The sequence below is a fragment of the Pyrus communis genome, chromosome 3, assembly GCF_041283825.1.
Source record: "Pyrus communis isolate YQ-2024b chromosome 3, ASM4128382v1, whole genome shotgun sequence".
Taxonomy (NCBI): Eukaryota; Viridiplantae; Streptophyta; class Magnoliopsida; order Rosales; family Rosaceae; genus Pyrus; species Pyrus communis.
Window position 1 is genome coordinate 4437778 of NC_142567.1, and position 14865 is coordinate 4452642.

General features: G+C 38.7%; 1 protein-coding gene and 1 pseudogene across 1 annotated transcript; both read left to right on the plus strand.

Moving 5' to 3' along the window:
* LOC137715418 (protein SUPPRESSOR OF GENE SILENCING 3) lies at positions 1–3345 on the plus strand. The gene is made up of 6 exons (XM_068454747.2): positions 1–140; positions 434–1447; positions 1579–1873; positions 2061–2305; positions 2553–2710; positions 2841–3345. The coding sequence occupies exons 2-6, from the start codon at positions 449–451 to the stop codon at positions 3058–3060; spliced, it is 1917 nt and encodes a 638-aa protein (XP_068310848.2). The 5' UTR covers positions 1–140; positions 434–448; the 3' UTR covers positions 3061–3345.
* A 1958-nt stretch (positions 3346–5303) lies between these two features.
* LOC137714558 (L-type lectin-domain containing receptor kinase IX.1 pseudogene) lies at positions 5304–7400 on the plus strand (annotated as a pseudogene).
* Positions 7401–14865: the final 7465 nt, after the last annotated feature.

Below are 14865 nucleotides of genomic sequence, written 5' to 3' on the forward strand. Positions count from 1 at the left end.
ACTTCTCACTTCTCTGACCCTTTCAGCTCCCGGCGCAGCGCTCAACAGCCAGAAAGAGACCGCCGACTGCACCCAGCCAGCAGGCAGCTGCACGGAGCCACTTTCGCTTGTGCGACAGACAAACGCTGCAGTTGACCCAGGTATCTATCTTTTCTTAATTCTTTATTTTTCTTCTTTCTAAGGTCAGAATCAGGCCTTGATGCCTTAATCTGAAGATTTTGGTATTGTAATTAGATTCAATTTGGAAAATTAAATTAGAAATTGGGGGTTTTAGTGTTAAATCGAATGTTAGGGTTAGGAATTGGGAGCATATATTTCGTAATGTTACAGTACTTAATGTTTAAAACAATGTTTCATCGCATACTTAATGTTTTCATCGCGTTTTTTTTGTTTTCATCGCGTTTTTTTTGTTTAAAACAATGTTCCCAAAAAGGGATTGTTTGCTAGGATGAGTGCGAGAAGAAATGGTGGAAATTTCAAGGGAAAAGATGTCTTGGAAGTCAGCAGCCCCAAGATTGAACAGTTGACTCATGGTGTTGCAGACGTTAGCCTGGGCTCGGCCCAGGATGATGGAGAGTGGGAGGTAATTACCAGGAAGTCAAAGAACAGAGCTGGAAGCAGTGCTGCAAAACAATGGGGTCCTCAGAATTCTAATTCTAAGGCTTGGGCACAGGTTGATACTCAGAAGCCAGGTATGCGGAGTGGTGGTGGGTCAGGAAGGGGTGCCGGCAACTTCTGGCCTTCACAAACTTCTGATATGAGAAAACCAGCAGCAAGAGGAAATGTAAGGCAGCAGTCTTCTGCCAGGGGTTCTGAAAACAGCTATGTGGCCCCACAACATGTGATTCCCCCTCCGCTGGACCACGGATGGAACTGGCAATCTAGAGCTGGTGTTACTCAACCCAAGGGTTCAGAAGATGTCCACAGAAAAGATGACAAGGACAGCGATGCGGCTGCTGCTGCCGCTGCCATTGATGATGATGATGACAATTCTGATGCTGTGGGTGATACCGACGATGAGCTATTCAGCGATGAGTTTGACTCGGATTCAAGTGAAAAGAGCCATGAAACTCGAAAAAATAGCAGATGGTTCAAGAAATTCTTTGAGATTTTGGATAGTTTAACTGTTGATGAGATTAATGATCCTGCTAGGCAGTGGCACTGTCCTGCATGTCAAGGGGGTCCTGGTTCCATTGACTGGTACCGAGGCCTGCAGCCCCTGATGACACATGCCAAAACAAAAGGATCAAAAAGGGTAATGCTCCATAGAGAGCTTGCAGAGCTTTTGGATGAAGAGTTGAGGAGGAAGGGAACTACAGTTATACCAGCTGGTGAAGCTTTTGGTAAATGGAAAGGTTTAAAAGATGAGGAAAAGGATCATGAAATTGTCTGGCCTCCTATGATTGTCATCATGAACACTAAACTTGAGCAGGATGACAATGACAAGGTATTGATTATGTTTTTCAAATTTGTATCTCAAGTATAGGTCTGTTTACATTGTCATGATTGTTTCTAAAGCCAAGGTTTCCCTGCCTTGGTATCATTCCAGTCCTCATTTTATGTTGCTTTGAATTTCAGTGGGTTGGCATGGGAAATCAGGAGCTTCTTGACTATTTCAGCCCTTATGCTGCTGCGAGAGCTCGACACTCATATGGTCCACAAGGACACCGTGGGATGAGCATTTTGATCTTTGAGGCCTCTGCAAGGGGTTATTTAGAGGCGGAGCGTCTGCACAAGCATTTTATAGAGCAAGGAACTGACAGAGATGCATGGGACCGTCGTCGTGTCTTATTTCAGTCTGGTGGGAAGCGACAGCTCTATGGGTACATGGCAGTGAAAGAAGACTTGGACATTTTTAACCAGCATTCTCAAGGTGTGTCCCTCACTCTTCCCCTTGCCCTCTGTGTGTTTGTGATGGTCATTTTGGGTACAAAGTGACGAGTTTTCACTCAAATACTTTAAGTTCACAAGCTAACTTTGATTCATTGAATTGTATTTTGCAATTAAGATCCCTGGAAATGTTATATATGGATGTCTTACATGCTCCCATTACTAATTAGGTAAATCTAGGCTGAAATTTGAGATGAGATCGTACCAGGAGATGGTCGTGAACCAAATCAGGCAAATGAGTGAGGATAACCAACAGCTTATGTGGTTTAAGAACAGGGTTGCTAAGGAACAGAGGCATGCAAAGGCTCTTGAGGAATCTCTTGGTATAGTGAGTGAAAAGCTCAGGAAGACGACGGAGGAAAATCGCATCGTAAGACAGAGGACCAAATTGCAGCACAAAGAGAACCAGGAAGAGGTAAGTTTCACTGTCAGATAATTATGCCCCAATATTATAGTAGAAACTTGTTTACACTTGCATCAAGGTTTGGCTTGATCTAAAGTTGGTATTTTCACTATGTTGTATGGTTTACGATCGTTTGTATTTTGTTTTTGTATTTGTTTTTCCTTATGGCTTCCGAATATTTGGTCTATTCACTTGCTCTTTTGTTTCGTTTTATTGGCTTGTTCATTTATTTGTTTGTTTCTCTTATTGGTGTGAAAAGATGTATCTGCAAGAACAATTTTTCAAAGACCAGATCAAGATAATTCATGAATCAAGGGATGCAAAGGAAGAAAATTTTGAGAGGCTGCAGCAGGAGGAACGTGACAAGGTGAAGCACTCATATCTCAACCCTTCAAATGCCGAGGAACAAAAATACAGGTAATTTGTGATAAAGAATATGCGTAGACCAGAGAAAGTTAGGCCCCCAGTTGAGGTTCAATACTTTTACCCATGTGGTGCTTCTGCTTTTGTTTGATGTATATTTCTTCCATACTCCTTATGGCTGTAGGTCGGAGGAAATTGAGAACTTCATCAAGTCTCAAGAAAAAGAGATGGAAGAATTTGTGGCAGAGCGGGACATGCTGATGAAAGCTCATGATGACGATAAAGCTGCAATGAAGCGGAGGCATTGGGAGGAAGAAGTGGAACTGGAGAAGGATTTTGATGCCAAATTAACCCAGCTCATGGAGAAGTATTCCCCGCATCTCCCTGAAGAAATTTCGAATTGACTTTGAAGGTTAGATGTTTGCAGTGCATTTAGTTGGAGGAGAGAGAGTGGCACATCAGCTATAAGTCACCGAAAGTTTAGGGTATTTTTCTCTCTTTTGTGGTCTGTTTAATCATAGATTCCACGAGTTATACCTAGAAGGAAAAGGCATAGAACCAAACGTTTTGAATGGTGCTATTTTAGAGATCTGAAGTTACTTAGCATCAGTTGGCCATGCCAGAAAATTGTGGTCGATGAATATTATCCTTGTTCAGTTATGGCGTGAAATTGCTGTTCACTTACAGAAGTTCTTTTGTCGGTTGCGTTGTGTTGCTTGTGCTGTGCAGAATCTATTTTGTATCTCACTTCGGTTTAAAATGCTGTTTTCAGCTACTAGGATTATGGTTTCGTGTTTTTCCCATGAATGGTGAGCTCGATATTAAATTTGTGCAGCATAACCAATTGTGTTGCTTCACCCAATTCTCACCCGCCGTATCGTTTTTATAAAAAAAAATATATGCTTCTTTTTGGAAATCTGAACATAATTTGCATGTGATGGTTTTTCTTTTGGATACAAGGACACTCTTATGTGGTGTTATTATTTTGTAAGTTAATAATATGGATGGATGATTTATTTGTCACACTTTTAGTTTATGTTAATGAAAAATTAGACTCGTGTGTTATTTTCATCTATGGAGTCGTTTCGGGGTTGAATGTGTACGACACAGACAAGGATTGTCGATGTGGATGCAACTCATTCCACCTCCTTATGGGGCGAGCCGATTTCAACATTAAAATTCTATCGTCAATTTCTTGGCAGTTGGATGCATCTCACGGTCAAAGTTATGAACGTGTTAAATACATGCATGCAATATGGTAGTCGTTCAATATTTAAACCCTATTATTATACTCAGGGCTGGTTCTAAGGGTAGGCGTTCGCCTATCCATCTCGGTGGCCCTAATTCTTTTATATATATGCTGTATATATAATACAAATTAATAAAAGTAAGTCAAATTTAGCAATGAGTTGTTGGTAGGTGAAAAGAGAGTGCAATGTTTCTTGTTGGAAACTTGACGGTTTTGTTTTACTTTGATTATTTTCTTCCAAATTTATACCATACAAAATAAAAGTTCCAACTTGAACCCAAACCAGCTTATTCAAAATATAATTAGGAAGGCCAAGTACGTCTAGGAATACGAAACCGGCCTTCCTTTTTCTCTCGCGAAATTTACAAAAATAACTAAAATTTAAGTCTCATATAGAATTATAGCCACCATTATAAATTTATGATAATTATAACAAAAAATTGATATAAAAGTATTAATATACTCCCATTCACAATCATGCCCATGCCCTCTTGCTCCTCTTGCTCCTCCTGCTCCATAGCTGTCACAACCTTACTCCCACCACCTCGCTGCATTGCTTCAAGTGGCTCTTCAAATCCGCCACCACCGAGAAGCTTCTCTTGTTGCACCGGTTGGAAAAGTACATTTTTCGGCAGTGGCTCCTCTTGAAATGATTCTTCACGCAAATCACTGCTTTGAACTGATTTGAATGACTTCCAGTTCCAGCTCTTTGAACGGCATGGACTCGACGAAGCTCTTCGGCGGAGTAGGAAAAGGTTGAATCGAATCGAGTCAAGAAAGGCAATTGAGTTGATTGACAAATGCCAATACCTATTCGTAAAAAACATATGTATGCAACGGTATTTTAGAACTTTTGCATGAACTTTTGGTTAAATTGATAAGAATTACTAAAAACCATTTCGTGGTACAAAATATTGTTTGTTTGGTGTGGTTAGGGTTAAGGTTTTATGCCGGAGTGCCTGAATTTTCTAAATAATAAAGTTTACTTCCTACCGTCGAGTTTTCGAAAAAAATAAAAATATGAAATAAAATAATGGTGGTGTTATTTGTTTACTTTGTTTTTATCTTTCACACGCCCTAATTAATTTTGTCCGTTGATCTTTTCCGATTCGTTCAATCCCACTACCGAAAATGAAAAATATTTTGTGAAAAGTTAAAAAAGTGTTTGAATAGTACCCCTCTTGTACTTAATGTTAATTATGCATAAAGGCAGTAGAAACTTTTGAAAATGACCAATGACATTGGAGCAAGACAACTGCTCATTTTCAAGTAAAAGTATTTTGATTTGAATTGGTAAACGAAGGGGCTGCTGAAAAAAAATTAAACTAGACAATTTCTGCTGTATTTAAAGATGATAACGGTTTAATCTGTACAAGCATTACAAACATATTATTAAAAATGGTGGTCGTCCTTCTTCTCAAACTTATCTTGTTTCAGCTACTCCCTTGTGCAACTCCATTATCCTTCAACTTCCCCTCCTTTACAAGTGACAACAACTTATCTAGAGATGGAAATGCTTATGTCGACGGCGAGTTCCTCCGCCTGACCCAAAGCGCTGCCGACATGCCACATGACAAAAGCGTCGGCCGAGCAACCTACTCTCAACCCTTCCTCCTCCGCGAAAACGCCACTGGAAAACTCGCTGATTTCACCACAAACTTCACATTTTCCATCAACTCCCAAGGCAAAACGCCCTACGCCGACGGACTCGCCTTCTTTTTGGCGTCAAACTGGTCCTCTATCGACAGACCACTGCCCGGAGGTGTCGCTCTAGGCCTCCCCTTCACATTTAATGAGTCGATGCAGTACCCTTTTGTGGCAGTGGAGTTTGATATCTACAAGAGTATAGGAGATCCCGACGGCGATCACGTTGGTATTGACATCAACTCTATCCAGTCTAAAATTACAAAGCTGTGGAATGGATCCATTTCAAATGGAGGGACCAATACTGCTCAGATTGGCTACGATTCTGGACCGAAAAATCTTAGTGTTGTTTACACTAGTTTTGAGAATGATGTCCAAGTGTGGAGGAATATAAGTTACATTGTTGATCTGACGGAGTACTTGCAAGGTAATATTGTCGTTGGGTTCTCTGCCGCAACGGGGAAGAGTTCAGCACTACATAGAATCAACACATGGAGTTTTAATTCAACCGAACTGCGCAATGAGAATGCGATCAACAACCCGCCGTCAGTGGTTCCTTTGCCGGAGCCAAACCCCATTGTTGAGTCCGACCCAGGAAACGGGGTCAATGTCGGACTTCTTGTTGGATTGGCTGTTGGTGGGTGTGTGGTTTTGGTTGGTGGGTTGATTTTGGTTTGGGGAATTTGTTGGAGGAAGGGCGAAACAGGGGAAAGCAGTGATGATGATAATCACATGGAGAACGATTCGATCGATGAGGAATTTGAGAAGGGGACGGGTCCGAAGAAGTTTTCGTACAAGACATTAGCTCAATCCACGGGTAATTTCAACGAGGGAGAGAAGCTTGGAGAGGGAGGATTTGGTGGGGTTTTTAGAGGGTTCATAAAAGACTTGAACTCGTTTGTTGCTGTTAAGAGGGTATCAAGTCGGTCTAAACAGGGGATGAAGGAGTACGCGGCGGAGGTAAGGATCATCAGTCGACTCAGGCATCGGAATCTAGTACAACTCATTGGTTGGTGCCACGAAAAAGGAGAGCTCCTACTTGTTTACGAATTCATGTCCGATGGAAGTTTAGATTCCCATTTGTTCAAACCGAAAACCTTGTTACCTTGGGAGGCAAGGTACAGAATTGCTCAAGGCTTGGCATCCGGGTTGTTGTATCTACACGAAGAATGGGAGCAATGCGTGCTGCATAGGGATATCAAATCCAGCAATATCATGTTGGACTCAAATTTCAACGCGAAACTTGGGGATTTCGGGTTAGCTCGACTTGTGGACCATGGAAAACAGTCACAGACCACAATTGTGGCGGGAACCAGGGGCTACATGGCTCTGGAATATATTGCCACAGGAAAGGCTAGCAAGGAATCAGACGTCTACAGCTTTGGAGTTGTTGCTTTGGAAATAGCCTGCGGGAGAAAACCCATCGATCTGAATTTACAAAGTAGTCAAACTGAAATAGTGGAGTGGGTGTGGAAGCTTTACGGAGAAGGGAAAGTTACTCAAGCAGCCGATCCAAAACTCTCTGGATATTTTGATGAGGAACAAATGGAGCGCCTGATGGTTGTTGGGCTGTGGTGTGCTCACCCGGATTTTAAATTCAGACCTTCAATACAACAAGCGATTCAAGTGCTTAATTTCGAAGTTCCATTGCCTATTCTTCCGCCAAAAATGCCGGTAGCAAGCTACTTATCTCTTCCGGCATCATTTTCAATCTCATCCTGTGATAATACTGATATGGAAAGAGGTCAGACAGAGTCTTCGGGTCGTGGTCACAACACAAACTCCTCACAATTCACCTCATCTCCTGCATCCAACCCTTCTCCATCAGCCACACTTTTGTACACAAGATAAATTTAAGAGTTCTTTAGATATAGACCCTTACAACTCTTATTTACTAGGCAAAATTTTGTTACCAACTTTGTTATACCAGAATACTAAATTTTGTTTGATTTACGAGTTTACAAATTTTTGTGTAATTTAGTGAATATCTTGAAGTAAATATGGTCGACGACATTGTTGTTACTTTAATAATAATAACTTACCATTGACAGATGTTTTTACCACACACGCAAACGGGTTAAAAACTTCTATATTACTTGCAAGAATGACAAGGTTGTTGTAGTATAAACGGTTCTCGCAAGGTCGTTCTCCACAGAGATTATTAAATAATTCAAAACAAGCCAAATTCCAATTAATTATTGTAAAGCAGAAAGTTGAGATGATTAGTTTTATAAACTACTTATATTAAAACGAATTTAATTAATAAAAATAAACTAATCTGCAATATTAAAGATAAAGGGGAAAGAAAACTGTTTTGGAAAAATCAAATTAAGAAAGCACTAGGGTTCCACCATCACTTAGCAATCCTATGTATTTTTACCAATTACCTATGATCTACACAAACCACTTGAAGGTTAGATTTTCCTAATTTATATTCTATTTGGAACCTCCAACTTACAATGTCTATCTAACATGCAACCCGTCCAGACGTTCAGATCAAATCTGAACATGAGAGACTCATTATGTTTTATGAAAACCCTTTGAAAAACCATGCAACGCTTAGGATGTGGTGTTCATCCTGAGTGAAATTACAATTATTAATCACAAGAAGCCAGCGTCAATTTCAAGGAACCTTCCGACCAAAATTGCATCTAATTACTTTTCTAAAGATCCTAATGGTGATCAAGCATTAAGACAATTAGATAGTTTTAATCATGGTGATTAGTAATTCAAAGTGCACATGCAATCAATCATAAGCAATTAAATAAAAATTACATATTCATGTTAAGGCTTAAGGCTTCACCTTAGCAAAACGAATTAGTTACACATATTCATAATTGAAATCATAGAAAATATTATTAAGAAAAGGATTGAAAACACCTTAAAGTAGAAAATCTCCAAGAACCCTAGCAATTACTCTCTGTCTCCAAAGTTGCATGAAATAAAGCCTCCCCCAAACTAGAACCGGCCAAAGCCTTTTTAATATCCCCTAAAGCCAGCGCACAAACCCTAACAACCAAGTATTTTATTCCCACTAAGAAACTAAATAATAATAAAATAAAATAGAAAACAAAACCCTAATTAAACTAGGAGAATCTGCCAAGTACTTGTCCAGCCACGTTTTAGCCTCAAATCTCCTCCAAATCCGGCCCATAATAGCTTATATTAAGGATTAGGACGTTCTGAACGCATCTCCAGAAGGCCATGAACCCATCCGAGGTCATCTTGGACTCCAAAAACGCAATTCAAGCCCAAAACGTCACTATTCCAGCATTGCGCATTGCTCCTTTATTTTATCGCCAGAAAATCATCGATTACGATCAAGCTAAGTGACTCACGAACGTCCTCCAACTGGAATTACTCCAAAATTCGTCTATTTGACCATGTTTTGCTCCAGAAGAAGTCGAAAGTCCTATATTAGAAATACAATTCAAAGTATCAAAATTCTTCCAAAATATTAACCAAAGTATACTAAGAATAGGGTAAAATATATAATATGAAATTGACTAATCAAAATACCCCCCAAACTTAGCTTTTTGCTTGTCCTTAAGCAAAATAAAACTAGAAAACAAAAATAAAAACCAACACACTAGAAACTTAACTAAAACTAATTGACAAAAATTTCCATCTTCAAAGTTGCAATCCATAGAACAAGTTAAAAATCAGAACATTTTTTCAAAAGTTTCAACCAATCCCACCACAGAGTCTAAGCCATTTAGAATCAATTAGAAAAGAATTCACAAACTTACTTTGGTATAAAGTGAATCAACATAGCTAAGGAGACTCGATTAAACATTTACCTCTCGTTTTTCTTTATTTCACACATACTAACTTTAAATATAACTATTTTTTTTTTCTTTCTTCTTTTCGGATTTTTTTTTTCATATATAATTTTTATTTTTATTTTTTTTTTTTTTAGTAACAGTAGTGATCGTGCAATGTCGATTCACTTAAGCTTCCGTTCCAACCCATGTAGTGAGCTTTAGGTCAATGACTCCCAAACCACTAGAGCTTTAGGGCACTAGGTGTAGAACACCCCTAAGGACTTGTTAACCCAAGCTGAAAAAGCTACGAAACCAACTAACCACCCTGCCCCATGCCAAAACTCTACTGTTTGACGCGAGAATCACTGCTGAATAGGCAGGACTGGCCCGGTTACTAGGCAAAGACTCTGGTGGAACAATTATTACTTTATTCATAACAATAACTACTATACCTTACTTAGAACAAAAATTAAAATACACTTAGACTAAAAGTAAGTGTTTCAATCTCACTCCCCACAAACCATGTTGATGTGAATGTGCAAAATTGTCAAAGTATAATTCATGAATTAATGTATAAGCAACGATAAATAGAAAAGATTCTAATGTGGGATTAACATTCACCATGTCCACTTGTCCTAATTATATGCTTTTTTAATACAAGTAATATTACTACTCTAAGGATATGAGAGAGAGTTTAAACCCAAATAGCAGTGGATTAAAGAGAAAGACCATTTCCACGAAGGCATTCAGAAACGTATATGTCAAAATGCACAACGAAAGAGCATCTAAAGTTTACCTTCGAAAGAAAAACTGAAGTTTACTGTTCGAATTGTGAAAGCCTTTCAATACTTGAACTATTTCGAAGTTTAATGTTATTCCAGACCCACAATTAAACAAAACCAAAACTAAAAGAGGATGGGAGGGAACATGAGTTTTAAGTAAAAATACCAAAATTTTGGATATTTGCTTCTTATCGTAAACATTAGATACTACTTTTCATAATCTGGTGTTTGGTTATGAAATCCAAAATCTCCTCCTTATTTGTTTCAAATTTGATTTGTTGCCTGCGGGTCTTGACTCGATGAATTTTCAGGCTGAAAATTTCTGCTCTGGGGACACAGATCATTTCGTTAGAGGGATGATCATCGTCAAAGGCTGTCCGAGTCATCGTCAAAGGCTGTCCAAGTCACGCCCACATTCATCGCCCTCCATTCAGAACTTGTGACCGAAAAAAAACGAAGAAGAAACAAAGGTGATGACTAGATCAGCAGGAAAAAAAAAAAAACCAAGTCTCAAATATGACTTTAAAGTTCCAACGACGATTTCCAAGTCTTTTCAATGCCATTTGGACAACAAAAATAAATATATCAGCTATCATCCATTCAGAAATTAGAACAAAGCAGAGTCCAAATATATAGACAAGAAAATTAGACCTTCAACATCGTCTCCCATGAGTCTCCATCACCATCGCGCTACTCTATACTCTTCAGTCTTGATACAACTATTTTAATTTCAAGTTGATAATGAAAATTCTGACAAGTAGAAACTATAAAATGAATGGCTATCAATGCAGCCCATTTGTAACATAACAAAAAATGCACGGACACTAAATAAATGGATAATGCTTGTGTTCTCTCATGGGGCAACCTACTTGTTTCCTATTTACAATTAACGTATCTTTATCGTGTAAATATCATAATAGGAACAATTCATTCTCTTTATGATTCTAAAGATTATATCTGGGATTATTCAATTTGGAGATCATTTAGTCATTCATAAATGTCAAACCAATCAACAGTTTTCGTAACAAGTAGCATCCTTTATATATTTATTTTATGCATATGAATGGCTAAACGATCTCCAAATTGAATAAGTTTTTGTATATATGGTCTCTAACTGATGACAAGACAATGAATAGTTCCTGTTATGATGCTTGTACAATAAAAATTTGTTAATCGTAAGTGGGGAGACAAAGTAGTTCGCCCATGAGGGGAACACAAATATTATCCTCAAATAAATTAGTACTTCTATTTTATCATGAAAAAGGGAGTTGAACGTCAAACATCATTAAACATTGAGAACTCAAAATTTTCAATAGGATGTCAAGTTTGCACTTTTTAATGAAGAACTTGAAGAAGAAGTTTACATGGAGCAGTCACAATGGTATATTAAAAAATGAAAGGAAGACAAAGTTTGTCGCAACTTCAGAAAGTACTGTATGGCTTAAAGCAAGAGCTAAGAGCCTAGAATAGCAAAATTGATCAATACTTCCGTCAAAGTGGATTTGTAAGAAGTCCAAGTGAGCCATCACTTTATCTCGAGAAAGAAGGTACACATGAATTTCTTGTTGCATGTCTTTATGTTGATGACTTAATTTATACAAGTACCAAACCAAGGATGGTAGAAGCATTCAAGAAGGGCATGATGAAAGAATATGAGATGACAGATTTGGGCACTATGATGAATTTTCTAAAAATTCAAGTCCAACAATTGGATGAAAGAACTTTATCAAGAAAAGTATGCAGAAAATCTCTTGAAAATGTTCAATATGTTGAATTGCAAGCCAATGGATGCTTCAATGTCAATTAATTCAAAGCTTTAAGTAATAATAACCAATTGTCAATATAGGGAGTAGTCCAGCTACTTATAAACACATATAAGGTCCCTCTTTTCATTAGTGTGAAATTTATTCTCAACACGCCCCCTCAAGTGTGGCAAATTTTTCAAGCCTAACACGTGGATACCATAACTTGGGTGACGTGGAGCAAGTGTGGCCATTGGGCTTCACACGTGAGACAACCTGCTTTGAACCATGAAGAAAATTGAGGTTCCACCATAAAATCAATAAACAGTATATGGAGTGGCCCAATACGATGTGGGATTTCTACCCTAAACACCCCTCTCACATGTAGCGAATTTTCAAGCCTAACACGTAGATAACACAATCGAGATATCATGGAGCACGAGTGGCCCATTTGTAAAATGAAAATTCTAACAAGTAGAAACTAAAATGAAATGGTTATCCAATACAGCCCATTTGTAACATGACAAAAAATGCACCGCCAATCTACTTGTTCTCCTATTTACGATTAACGTATCTTTATCGTTTGAACATCATAATCAGAACCATTCATTATTTTTATGATTATCTAAAGATTATATCTGGAATCATTCAATTTGGAGATATTTTAGTCATTCATATGTGTCAAACCAATCAACAGTTTTCGTAACAAGTATCTATTTATTTTATGCATATGAATGGCTAAACAATCTCCAAATTGAAAAAGTTTTTGTATATTTGATCTTTAAATGATGACAAGACAATGAATAGTTTCGATTATGATGTTCGTAGAGTAAAGATTCGGTAATCGTAAGTGGGGAGACAAGTAGGTTCATCCATGAGTGAAACACAAGCATTTTCCTTATATAAATTAATACTTCTCTTTTATCATGCAAAAAGGAGTTGAACTTCAAACATCATTAAACATTAAGAACTCAAGTTTTTCAATAGGATGTCAAGTTTGCATTTTTTTTTAATGGAGAACTTGAAGAAGAAGTTTCTACTTGTCAGAATTTTCATTGTCCTTCTTCTCATCAATGTGAGATTTATTCTTAATACGCCTCCTCATGTGTTACGAATTTTTCAAGCCTAACACGTGGATACCATAAGGTGATCACGTGGAACACGTGTGGCAGTTGGACTTCATATGTAGGACAACCTGTTCTGATACCACAAAGAAAGTTGAGGTTCTACCATAAAACGGATAAAACAGGCTTTCTGAAACGTATCTCATATATATAATAATCATTAGTGAATGTCCAATACCCTCCAAGCCCCATACCAGCTCCTCGTCTCTATGCCAATTGCCAGAGGAAAATCACCCCCAGGCCCCATGCCAGCTCCCCGTCCCTGTGCTAATAGTCAGAGGAAAACCATCTTCATGCCCTATGCCAACACCATAACCGTCACCCGGGACAGAATCTATACCTCGTCCCGTAGCTAAATAGGGACCATTAGGTAAATACAAAACCATTGAACAGACATTTATTTGAAAAGCAACTTCATAGTATAAAGTCATTCATCATCTATACTGTAAAGAGGTGTTATAAACGTGTTCTAAATAGTATATCGTCATCCATCAAATATTCTATAAAGAACACGAGTTATAGGAAAAATAGTAGTAATTCAATCTAGCCTCAGTATGCATGTTATCTCATAAAACGTTTCATGTATGCATTTCTACTATTAAAACATGTATTTTGAGATGGGGTCCACTCACCATATGTATTTGGTGCAAAGCCGTACCAAAAGGAATAACGGAATCGCCGCTATTAATTGCACCTATGCATATAAAGGGTACATTTATTCAAACTCTACTCAAACGACTTAATTTGGAAAAACGGACATCATATCAGGTTCAGAACATCGAAATTAGCCTAGGAAGGGTCCCAGATGAAAACCCAAAAAGTCAACGGTCATAGTCAATGGTCAGCATTGACCAGAAAGTCAACGGGTCTGGATCAAAGTCAACCGTTTGGTCAAACCGGGTTGGGCTGGTCTAGGATTAGGGTTTGGGTCCGGTTTGGGCCTTGGGTTTAGGGTTTAGGTAAATAGGTGGGCTGGGTTAGTGGATTTAGGAAATGGGTTTTGGGAAGTGGGCTTAGGGCCCTAACAGATACGGCCCAAGGGCCCTTTTTGGTTTTAAAAACAATTAAATTAAATATAAAGAAATTGGGCTTAACAGGCTTTAAGGCAAGCCCGAGCTTCTCACGGCCCCGAGGCTTGAAAGCCAAGGGTTTGGGCTTGGGTGTCACGGCCCTAATGTCTGATTCTCGACAGGGAGGTCGCCGGAGCTTCCCCAGTTCCGCTTAACGGCGAGACACCACCCTAGGGTCCGATCTGCACATGAAATTGAAGTGCAAAGTGAGGGAAAGAGGTTAGTTACCTTTGGTTCGCCATGGGAGGGCCGGATACGGCCGGAAATCTGGGTTGGGTGTGCCAGAGCTTCTCCTTAGGTTTTTGCCGTGCCTTGCAGCGGCAGGAGAGAGAGAAAAAGCTGATGATGGTGATGTTGAGGATAGTGGTGTTGTCCACCTCGAGCAGGTGGTGTGGTTGTGTGTGTGGAGGCCCTAAGAAGAGCTAAGAATTTAAATTTTATTTTTATTTTTTTTGTTTAAAAAATTATTGAGCTTCTATAATTTTAATGGCACAAACAAATTTAACAAATCAACAAGTGGAAAAGGTGGCATATTGTTTTAGCTTAACTATTTAGAGGGTCAAGATTCGAATTTTTATGTTATTGTGTAGAATTTTTATATTATTTTATGAAAGCTTATGCATTTAATAAAAATAAACTAAAAAAATGATGGAAACGAGGTTCAAACCCATCCCCTAGGCTGATGTAAAGAAGTATTAATACCACTGTTCTAAAATCTCCGCCTAACACCGCCTAAGCCCTGCCTAGGCACTAGGCGGTTGGCCACCGCCCCGATTAATGCTTAGGCGTTTGAAAATTAAGAAAGGGCGTATAGACCTACTGAGGCGCTCGCCT

Excerpts from the sequence above, each read along its gene's own strand:
- LOC137715418 (XM_068454747.2), top strand. The coding sequence starts at position 449 with ATGAGTGCGAGAAGAAATGGTGGAAATTTCAAGGGAAAAGATGTCTTG. Across the intron at positions 1,874-2,060 it reads TTTTAACCAGCATTCTCAAG|GTAAATCTAGGCTGAAATTT; the intron begins GTGTGTCCCTCA and ends ATTACTAATTAG. Across the intron at positions 2,711-2,840 it reads GCCGAGGAACAAAAATACAG|GTCGGAGGAAATTGAGAACT; the intron begins GTAATTTGTGAT and ends TTATGGCTGTAG.